Genomic DNA, 12,042 nt, shown 5'->3' with positions numbered 1-12,042 from the left:
GCTGCCCGGCAAACTGTGAAGCCAGTAGCGCTCAGGCAGCTGTTTTGCGGCTGGGAGGGAGGAGGGGGAATGCGGGGCACTCAGGGGAGGGGGCGGAGTTGGGGTGGGAAAGAGGCCAGGGCCCCGTGGAGTGTCCTCTTTTTTTAAATGAGGAAATATGGTAACCCTAATGAATGGGATATAAAGGCAGAGGTGGGATGTAGAGCTACGTGAGGAGGGGAAGCTACCAGTCATCCTGTGCAGGTGCAGCACAGATGTTGGATAACTTAAAGTAGCTGATGGATCTGAATAGTCCTGCTGGCTTTTGCAGCTGTAAGTAAGACAGCTTTTCTTGTAGCTCATCATAACCTCTTTCTTATTTAAACTGTGGGACAGTTTAATTTTGTCCTATTTACTCTAGGGGAGGGACATGTCACATGCACACCTAGCAGAATGGGGTCTCAATCCCTGATTATCACCTCTAGGTGCTCCCACAATAAGGATACAACAACATATGAGATGCTACAGTAGTGAGAGATGGAAAGATGTGGCTGTTTAGTTACAGGGAGTACCTCTCTCCTCCGCCAAAATGGTTAAACACTTCAGGAACAAATTTCAAAACGGAACCATTTTAAAATAACATTTTCTCTTCAAAAGTTGACAAATATTTGTCACAAAAAATATAGAAAGTTCAATTACCTTCTGAGGTGTTAATCTGGACACTAAATTAATCAAAGACAAAGATTTTAATCCCACTTCAACTACAAGTCTCAACACCTTGGCTATTCAGTCTCTACCAATATCCACATAATCCACCTGCCTTAAAAATAAAGGATTCTTTTTCCCTCTCCTTTGGCTTATTGTGCTTCCATTTTATAAAAAGGGGTTTCAGACTAGCATTTATTATTTTTATTTCATTGGACAGGATCATGTTTTATTTAATTTCTGTACTACAAAATAACAACTGCTGTAATAAAAGAGGAAGCGCAATTAAAGATAGAAGTTGGAAACATTACTTGTAACTTGAATTTGTAGATGTAAGATCTACTATTTGGCAACTATCTAACTGGTTTGCTTGAAATGTTCCCAAAAGAGGCTGCTGGTATGCAACATAAGCATCACCTAGGGGCAATGTGAAGACATGCAGCTCATTATAGAAAACAAAGTTCTGATACAGAGAAGCCTGCTCAACAAGCTTCTCAATGGTTTACCCTAATCAAATCGCTGTGACCTAGTGTCAAGAAGCCAAAACTAGCAGAATTCCAGAAAGGGTCTGTTTAATTTTTGGGATCCTCCAGAAAATGAAGAATTTTGGAGCTTGTTGAGGCAAGTTTTAAATACTGAGAAATTCCTCAGGTTATAATTATCTTCACACTGTACTAACACAGTACAGGAGGCTGTACTGTGGGTTTTATTCCAAAGTTAGTTATTTAAATGCCAACAATCAGCTCCATAATTGCTGCTGAAAACTGCACGAATAGTTGGTACCACCGAAAGCCAATGGATCATCCAAAATATTCCATCTCTATTGAACTTCAAGTTGAACCCCCCTCTCCAACACTGCAAAATATTTTCTCTAACACTAGAGTCAGCTTGTTAAGTTGATAGGACAGTCAAAAATTTAGTACATCCTGAATCACTAATCACTATACACATGTAGACAGACTAAGGGTTTGGAAAGATTTTAGCTGAGCAGGACAATGTATTGCAAACATGTTATGCATTTTTGGTGGAAGCCATCTTATTTTTATTAGTGTTAATTGCCTCTAGTTCCAGTTTATAATGGAAGCATCCAAGAAATCCCTATCAGCCTTTTACAACCTTAAAAGTTAGAATGTATTATCAATTATGGTATTTAAAATAAAATCAAAAGCTCTGCATCACAGGCCTTTTAATTAATGTTTTTGTAGAAAAAAAGTGATTGTTTTAGTTTGAGCCAGCAAATAGTAGTAGTTACCCTTTTTTGACAGCTTTAATAACACTCCCCCCACCCCTCCCCACCCAACACAAACAATAGCTAAACATTTCCAGTTACTCAGATCCAAATGCAAATAAACACTCTGAGAAAGACTGCAAATTAAGTCATTTGAGGCAATATCTCCATTTGGTTTAAGATCAAGAATACTTTAACAAACAAGCCTCCTTAAGTAAGTTATTTCTGCCTGTGACAGGCCACCCCATGGCTCTATTTGTGACAGTTAGAACTATGTTCCCAATTCAACAACGCATTTACTCATGTATTTACGTCCCACTGACATCAATTTAAAACACATGCTTAAGTCCTTTGCTGAATCAGGGCCTAAGTTCATAAATGGCTGTCAAATGATTCTCAACATGGCTGTGGACAGGGTTTTGTTTTACCAAGTATGCTCCCCAAAATAATGTGCATATTATCTTAGCTGTGTGCACAAACACAAAGCATGGCAGACTCCTTATTCTCACCTATGTTGGCAGGGTGTTGAGTTTTGTTGGCCCTGTCCACACCAGCAGGACGAAGTGTGAAACTGGCAAGTGTAGGGGAGAACAGTGTTTGATGTCCATTGCAAATGCAGCTCAAAATCCTAGTGTAGGCAAAGCTTTAGACACCAGTGACCCTTATCCCCAAATGTTTGTACAATTCAATCTCTTTTTTTCAATTAAATTTTAAAAAACAAAACAAAACAAACAAACAAAGCAAGCTTCTATACTAAGTGTGTTTACTTCTAAGAACCTACTTCTTTGGATTGAGTTTGTTCCAGATTTAGGGCTTGGCTACATGTGCATTAGTCTGTGCTAAAATATGTGAAATTCTAGTGTGCACTAACATGTCATGCACTAACTGGCCTATATGGACCCTGATGGCACACTCAAAGTCACTTAGTGTACTGTAGTGTCCAGTTTCCAGGGCCTACTAGGAGACATTTAGAGTGTGCCAGTGGTGTCCATACGGACCAATTAGTGCCCGGCACACTGGCGCAAACTGGAATATACACTCCCTCTAGTGCAGACTAATGCACCACGTAGACAAACCCTTAAGAAAACTCAAACACAGTGGATCAAAAACAGTAAGTTGGAAGCAAATAACAGACCAGCTCTCTCAATAAATCTAAAGAACTACTTTGTATAGTAAGGGAATAATGGAGATTTTTCTAAGAGAAAATAACCAAGTACCATAAAGTAAAGCTTAACAAAATGTAGTGCTACAACTGTTTCAGGAAATCCAGTAGATGTAATCAATAACTGACTTACCTATAAACTTCCTGTGAAACACACTCATAGAGTTCCTCAGCAGTAAATTTTATGCTGGCATTTATCTAAGATGAAAGAGTTACTTAGGATCACATACTTATTAAAATAACATGGCTGATATAACATACATTGGACCTAATGTTTACACACTTAACTGGAAGGATTTCAAGTCTAGACAATGGGAAAAGAATTGAAGCCAGACTATATAGTACGGATCAAGTACTCCCTATTCAGAATAATAGGGCAAAACAATCTAGAGCTAACAGTGCAAGTATCATCTTGGTTTTATTTAATAGCATTTTTATAGCAGCTTCCAGATAACTCTAGTACAGAAAGAATCATCCCCACAATTCCATAGCAAAAGATTTATAGAATTCTGAGCTCTGAAATCCATAATCAAATATACTAAGCATACACAATGGACATGAAAATAATAGATCCTGTAACAAAAATGCCTATATTCTGTATATGGAATACATATTTTTTGAATGCCCATACTGACATGGAGCCATTTATTTCAAGTTCAAGTGTCCTTGATCTGTTATCAACAGAACAATATTTTCTATTTTACAGATGTAGCAGGATAGGAAAGACACTGTTGTCTGCTTTGTAACAGGATTTTTAAGGATGTTGAAGTGGCTCCTACCGGCAGATTTTTTAAAAAATAAAATAAAAATGACCAATATAAACACAGTTCTGAATTTCAGGTTTCATGTAAATATTCCTAACACTACAATGCCACATAGTTGTTTTTCTGTTTGGGTCCTTAGGTTGCTGTTTTGGGTCCAAACTTTTAAAGGGAAAAAAATTCAAATAATGGATAGGAGCGATCTTGTTACAATAGGGACAGTTGACGTTTAGGGGTCATCTTTCTGTAACTGCTGACCCATGTGGTTGTGGTGAGGATTATTATGTATATTCTAGTAGGTCTTAGAGGTTCCAATCAAGACTGGAGCCCAATTGTGCTAAGAACTGTACAAAACATACAGACAGGGCAGTAGCCCTGAAGAGCTTACAAATGTACCTATAGCATCACCCATTGTATAACCTTGGAAAACTAGCTGCAAAACAGCTAATGTACACTGATTCCGTAAACTTAGTTGCCAATTAGGTGCTATTATGACAAGTTTAGTCTTTAAAAACAAACTCATTTTATCCTGAAAGTTGGCTCTACTAGAATGAGCCATACAACCAAAAGTAAGATAACTGGTGATTCCAATGCTAGAATTGAATGTCATCCCCCTAGAGTTAAGTTTTTCAAAGTAACTAAGTAATTTCATTACAAATCTTATATAAATTATTTGTACTCTTTGTGAAAATATATTTTTAAGTTTTGATATTTCCACATGTGATGTACCCAATTTCAAAATAAGGAGTTAAAAGTTATCTAAAAATCAACAATCTAGAAGTTAGGAACCTAGACAACAACAAACAAGTAACACATGCAATACATTACCAGGAAAGTGACTGAAACAAAGAACATAGGAGGGGACTATCATTTTACTAATGGGGAAAATGAGCACGCATGTTGAGCCTCACTCAAGGTCACACAGCCCATTTCTATGGAAGAGTCAGGAATAGAACTCAGAACATCCTTTCCTATTTTATATGGGCATGTTTTCTGGATTGTCAATTTGTTTCTGAAATATTTTATTCCTTGCATAGTGTAGATATTCATACATATTCTAAGAAGATATAGTTTGATTTTATAGTGTGTTGTGTTAATGCTGTTTTTAGGAATACTGTCGTTTATGTTAACTAGTGCCAGCTAGCCATCACTCATGTGGACGTGGCTATCAATCCAGGCACTCACTTTCAAACACATTTTATCTAAAGTCCTATAAATACAACTGGTGATCTCAGATGACCTTAATTTCTCTAAATTGAAGGCCTCAGGCCCCATATGACTGCCTAATTGATTAAGTTAGTATTATTTTTGTAAATTATTAGACTGGTGAGGACTGTTAATTTTAAAGACTTCTCTGTAATGAGTTTATAATAAACCAGTGTCCTAAATTTCAAGGCTGCAGCTTAAACAGGGTACCTGAATGGTTGGAGTTCCATTAGAAAGTCCAATGACCTCTGATCGAAAGAAACAAGTTAATATTTTTTCCCCTTAGATTTTATGACCAATAATGGCCAAGAGTACCGAATTTCACAATTCTAGCTCAATTGGAACATGAACGGTAGCTCTACCAGTTAGGCTACTCACTATATTTGCCTGTAGTCTGACATTTGAGGATTTTTAAGAGCAGGTTAGACAAACACCTGTCAGGGATGGTCTAGAAAGATAATACTTAGTCTTGCCTTGAGGGCAGGGAGCTGGACTAGATGACCTCTCGAGGTCCCTTCCAGTTCTATGATTCATCCTTATTATACATTTCCATTAAAGATTTTCAAAAAGATAAATTTCATACCTCATTACTGATTAGGAAGTTATAGAGCATCCAAATGTCTTGAAAACTACTGTTGGGGGTCAAAACTCTAAAAAGAAAAAGAAAAAAGTTTAAAAGATGGTTTGTAGAAGAGCAGAAATACCCTGGAATGATATACATCTAAATTAGTAAGATACAGAAAAGCCTCACTGTGTAAAAATTCTAATTAGTTCCAGAACAAAACAAAAACGAACACTCACAATCATTTCATCCCCCCCCCCCCCCAATTAAAAGAACTAAAGGAGTTTATTCTCTTAGTGGGCAAGTTTTATAGAAGGTTTTTCCCAATTAAAAATTCTAATGCACATCGGCCACTTCACTACATAGAAAGGGGGAAAAAACAGCATATAACTAAAAGCCTTTTGTTTTTCCACTAGCAAAGCCTCTCTTGTGTCAAGAGAGGGCAATAGAAAATTGACATACAATGCAAAACTTTCCCACACTTCAAAACAAAAAAAGGGAAGGACTAGGTACAGTTTGAATTTTTCCTGCATACTTCCCATTTATGGATGCAGAATTGGGTATTTTAGTTTAGGGGATTTTGCGGGGGGAGAGAAGAGGAGAAATGGGACTGGTGAACAGACTGACATGCCAAGTTACTGTTTCTTTTATTCATCCACAGAACACATACAGTACTGTCATCAGCACTTCAAGTTTTTCCATAGTGCCTACTCATGTATTTTACACCACCTGTGGGAGCGAGATGGTAGTTCAGTCTATCCATACCCATTTAGTCCTTGGCCCTTCTGCAGAGATTGCCAACAAAAGGTACTTTATCATTTCTAAGGGCTGATCTACACTACACAGTTAGATCAACGTAAGATAGCTTACGTTGACCTTATTATGTCAGTGTCTATACTATACAGCCTTCCTCCCACCGATGTAAGAGCCTTACTACACCAGAATAATAACTCCAGCTCCATGAGAAGTGCAAGGCTTATGTGGGTGTAGTTAGGGTGATGTAGTGGCTGTGTAAACACTGCAGTTCCTTACATCGTCTGTTGACTGTCTTGTCAGTTTCATGGCAGGAGCGGTGAAGTTAACAAGAAAACTGGGCAGTTAGAGACCAGCTGCCCAGGGCTGGTGCAATCATTTAGGCGACCTAGGCGGTTGCCTAGGGCACTAGGATTTGGGGGGCGCCATTTTCTTCAGCAGCAACTGTGGCGGCCGGATCTTTGGCCGCCCCGGTCACCGCTGATATTTAGGCAGAGGGAGCTGGGGCAGTGGAGCGCAGGGGGGGGCGCCCGCAGCGAGGGGGGGGGGGGGGGGCAAACACACAGAGGAACTCCCCGCCCCAGCTCACCCCTGCCCCGCCTCCTCCCCGAGCACGCTGTGGCTGCTTCACTTCTCCCGCCTCCCAGGCTTGCGGCGCCAATCAGCTTAGGCGCCACAAGCCTGGGAGGCGGGAGAAGTGAAGCAGTGACGGCATGCTCAGGGAGGAGACGGGGCAGGGGTGAGCTGGGGCGGGGAGGGAAACTGCCGCAGGGAGGGGCGCCTCAGGGCGGGGGCTCGGGGACGGGGGGGGAGGGCGCAAGGTTGAAGTTTCGCCTTGGGTGCGAAACATCCTTCCACCAGCCCTGCAGCTGCCCCTCACTCTCCTGGAGAATGCCTCTCCGTTTTCCTGGCCAGGAGCCATGGCAAGAAGCCCAGGCGATGCCCCTCACTCCCTGCTGGGAGCTGGGCAGCTATGTCAATTTATGATTAGTATATGAAAATGATGGAACGGATGGGACACACTGAAGAGGAGGGAGGGAAAGAAGAAAGGATGGATAGGAGCAAGGAAGGCAGGAGGAATTAAGCTAGAAGCAAAGGGACTGTAGGGGGAAGATGGGAGGGGAAGTCAGAACTAAACAGCCAGAGAGCAAAGAAAGAACATCCATACAGTAGCTCAAACTGAAAGCAGAGTCTGGGGTCCCGCTTGAAATGTGGACTAGTTCCTTGCGCTGTTTGGGTAGGGCTGTAGGACTGACTGCATCCAGGAGTGCTGTTCATCCTTCCTCAGCCCATGTGGCTGGGGGAGGGGGTCATGGGGACTGTTTTACATCTGTTGCCCCCAGAGGAAGGGGAAATCATGCTGGGCCTAACCCTGCCCCACTGATATTCTGCTGACAAAGTTTCTGCCAAATGAATGTCCTGTGTATATTATTACAATAACTATACTGGGATCTGCGCTATGAGATCTGCCTATAAATCAACACTTAAGTGCTGTTTTGACACATATCTGGAAACGAACTGCTGGCTAGATAAGTGGTATAAGATAAAGGGTTTGGTTTCATGAAACACTGCCCTTTTTATGGAGATAAGGGGCTATACCAGGGTTTCTCAAACTGGGGTATGTGGACCCCTGTGGGGTCCACAAGGGTACTCCAGGGAGGCAGCGAGTCATGTCCAGGGCCACTGACACTGCTGATCAACAGCGGAATAGCTGTTCAGTGGCATGCAGGAGGCGCTGGGAGAGGGGGAGGAGCAGGGAAGGGGCACGCTTGGGTGAGGGGGTGGAGTGGGGGCAGGGCCTGTGGCTGAGCACCAGGCTTGGGGGTCTGTGAAAATTTTAAAATCAAAATGGGGGTCCTCGAGTTGCTAATGTTTGAGAATCACTGGGCTATACAATTTGGAGGACCTCCATCTCAGCAGAAGGGGGACCTATTTTCTAGGTGATAGGTTGGTTAGACTACTTAGGGGGGCATTAAAATAACAAAAAGAAAGGGTGAAAAGAGGGAACAAATGAACATATTTAGTACAAAATCAAGCCATTGAGAACAAAATTAATCAAGGGATCTGAAGAGAAGTTCTTTAGTTGCTTATACATGAACACCAGGAGCCTGAGTAATAAAAGGAATTGAAATTGGTCATTTATGAGCTTAAATTTCACCTAGTTGGTATTATTGAAACCTGGTAGGAAAATTGATATGATTGGAGTGTTAAAAATCAGTGGTTATAAGCTATTTAGGGGGGATTGAGTGGGCAAGAGGGGAAAGGGAGTAGCACTCTATGTCAAAAATTACCTTACCTTTTTTCTGAGTCACTGACCACTCAGAAACAAGTGATCTTGGGTGCTTATGGATCAAGGTCTTAACAAATAAAGCACAAAATGGGGGTACTAGTTAGTGTCTGCCATAGACCACCAAAAAAAACCACAAGGAAAAAAAAAAAAAACCATCCCAAACCTGGATAAGGTTAAGTAGGAGAAAAAAAACTGCACTATCATAGGGGACTGCAATCTGAGTGACATTCTGGAGGTCTCATGCTGCCAGCACTAAAAAACATTCAGAATTCCTAAATGTTACAGATGACAATTCCTAACTTCAATCCAACATGAGGAAAATGTGTGTGTGCGTGCGCACGCGTGTGTGTGTGTGTGAGCGAGAGACATTACACACACACACAGAGTATATCTCAAGTGTGTGCGCACACGCGCACACACACACCCCCTGACGTTTTAAAAGGGCCAATTTCACAAAGCTGAAAACAATTATGAGCCAAATCAGCTGGGAGAAAGAATTTGAAAAGGAAAATACACCTCTACCTCCATATAACGCTGTCCTTGGGAGCCAAAAAAATCTTACTGCGTTATAGGTGAAACCATATTATATCGAACTTGCTTTGATCCTTCAGAGTGCGCAGCCTCACCCCCCTGGAGTGCTGCTTTACCGCGTTATATCCGAATTTGTGTTATATCAGGTAGCGTTATATCGAGGTAGAGGTGTATTAATAATAATTGGGAACTATTAGATTTTACTAAATGCACAAAAAGCCATGATCTCACTGTCAAGAGAGAAGGCTACACTGCTTAAAAACACAAGTTGGCTTAAAGGGGGGGATGGAGGGAAGTAAAAGTAGCTACATATTTAACAAAGGGCGGGGGGGGGGTTAAATCAAGATTGGATGTTTTCCAACAGACATACTGCAGTTTAAACAGGAATTGATCTGAGGAAGCTCTATGGCCTGTGTTATGCAGGAAGTCAGACTAGATGATCACAATGGTCCCTTCTGGCCTTAATCTAGGAATAAGGCTCTATAAAACGGTCAGCGTGAATAAACTGCTCAAGACAGTACAGTATTTTCAAGTTAAAGCAACTGGTTGTACTCACTGAAGAAACATTACACGAACTTAAAAAAAAACTGAGGGAGAAAGAAGTTATGCTAGAGACGTATTTACAATAATTTCTCCCACATGAATTCTTTAGAAGTCAGTCTTCTTCCTAAATGTGCTTATTATTGTTTCCAACTAACATTTTAAAAAGGGTCTCGGACCAGAATTCTTGCAAAAAAATTCTAAATGCGTTTCTAGGACAGGGCAGTCATTTAAAAAAAAAAAAGGCAATTAAAAGATCATCAACTATCTACTGTTTTTTTAAAATGCCCCATTTCTTCCCTGCCCTGCAACCACTTTTGTTCTTTAGAACTACATTTTCTGTTTTAGTAGGAGATGTACATGAATCAAACTCCTAGATCCAAAAGCCATCTGAAACCTGGAGTATTTGGATTCAGATCAATCCTAGTTAAATTCTTATATCAAAATCACTTTAGTCTCTCAATTTCATAGGTCAGGCTCATCTCTATTTTCAGTGGAAATGTGTAGTTCTCCTCAGCCATGGAAAGGTATCTAAAAGCAACCTCCAACAATCCATAAGACATTGAGTGAATGAGTTCTTCTATTTAAAATTCTTATTGTGAACTAGAACCATTAGTTGTGTGACCAACTGTAATATTAAATTACTTTATCTTTATTCCCAACATTAGATGATAAGCACAAAAAAAGTAGTGAAGTGTGGAAAACCATTGTGTCAACTGTAAACTTAGCTATCCTGAAAATAAGGGTTACATCAAACCAAAATAATAAATGGGGACATGCTGCACAATTTAGATCCAGCTCCAAACTTCCCAAAGTTCAGACTGGGAAAGGAAGTTGAAGGTGGGAATGCTGGTTGAACTGGAAACTTTCTTGCCTTTCAGAGATTATTTTGTTAGGATCTGCACTTGAACAACCTTGAACTGTTAACTAACTTTTTCATAGTGGGAATATAACAATACTGACATACAACCTGTTCTGGGGTGAAATAGAAACCTTAGCAGCACATAGCAATGCTACACCTTCAAGAGTCGAGTACAAGTGAAGATCATCATACCGAAAGAGAACTGAGAATTTTTGGCAGATAATATTATGCACAGATTGAAATCTGGCCAACGCACTGGGTTTAACAGCACTGCAAAAAGAGCATCACAGGATTTTTTTAAAAACTGACCACAAGTGGCCAGGGCCTCCAGTTTTACGTCCCATGAAATACAGAAACTCTACAGCACAATGTGCTGAACTACCACTGTGCTGAGGCACTGATTACGCAAGTGTAATTTAAAGAACCACAACATTTTCCTACACCACTGGATTTTCTTTGGAGGTTTTTTATCCAACCATTGTTCTGGCCAGACCCTGCTTAGTTTGAGAGAATTTTCACTGAAATAATTATAACTACACACTTGTGTGCCAATCGATGTAACAAAAAATACAGCCTTCAAAACACCACTGGTGTGTGTACAGTAGAACCTCAGAGTTACGAACACCAGAGTTACAAACTGACCAGTTAACCACACGCCTCATTTGGAACCGGAAATACGCAATCAGGCAGCAGCAGAGACACACACAAAAAGTAAATACAGTACAGTCATTTGGTTGGCTTAGGGTGACCAGACGTCCCGATTTTATCGGGACTATCCCGATATTTCCTTGTTTGTCCCGCGTCCCGACCGACGTGCGGTCAGGACACTGGACAAACAAGGAAATGCTCCAGAGCCCGGAAGTGCTCGCACCCCCCTCCCCCTCCCCAACTCCACCCCCTCCTCCCCCGATTGGCTCCCTCCCCGAATCCCCGCCTCTTCCCCAGGCTCACCATTCCTCCTCCCTCCACAAGCGCTGGAGGGAGGCCCCAGAGACGCAGGGGGAGCGTGGGGCCGGGGTGAGTAAGAGTCCGGCCTGGCCCCGAGCAGGCAGGACTCAGTTGGGTGGTAGGGAGAGGAGGGAGGCGGCCCGCAGGGCCAGGCAGCAGCTGTTCTCCCCCCTTGGGCAGCGGGACTCGGGAGCAGCCGCTGCTGCAGCTCCCACTGCCACGGGGGGAGGAAGCGGCCGATGGCCAAGCTCGGCGGCTGCGGCTCTGGCACCTGGGCCCGAACCCCCCCGAGCCCGGGCCTGCTGCGGGGACCCAGCAGCGCACACGCTGCACCCAGCCCCTGGCCAGTCGTGTCTGGGCTGCTGCCCAGCTGGTACTATTGCGCGGCGGCCCCGGGGCGGCGGCATCGGCAGCCCAGCCCCGTTCGGTCCCCTGCGGGACCCGAGCAGGACGGGGGGGGGGGGGGGCCGCCGCGGGGTAGTACCCGCTGGGCAGCCGCCCCCACACCCCGGGCC

The 12,042-nt window shown here is 42.5% G+C and overlaps 1 protein-coding gene across 6 annotated transcripts in view; it reads right to left on the bottom strand.

The window, feature by feature from the left end:
* Positions 1-12,042, bottom strand: part of SWT1 (SWT1 RNA endoribonuclease homolog) — an 89,372-nt gene that overhangs the window by 12,326 nt on the left and 65,004 nt on the right. For all 6 annotated transcript variants that reach the window (XM_034780367.1, XM_034780366.1, XM_034780370.1 and 3 more), the window contains 2 exons: positions 5,625-5,691; positions 3,208-3,272 (listed from right to left, as the gene is read on the bottom strand). In XM_034780367.1, the coding sequence (XP_034636258.1) occupies positions 3,208-3,272; positions 5,625-5,691 (132 nt within the window). Of the gene's footprint in view, positions 1-3,207; positions 3,273-5,624; positions 5,692-12,042 lie in introns of those variants that run through there.

This window comes from Trachemys scripta, chromosome 8, assembly GCF_013100865.1.
Source record: "Trachemys scripta elegans isolate TJP31775 chromosome 8, CAS_Tse_1.0, whole genome shotgun sequence".
NCBI lineage: Eukaryota > Metazoa > Chordata > Testudines > Emydidae > Trachemys > Trachemys scripta.
This window is presented reverse-complemented; position numbering and strand designations above follow the sequence as displayed.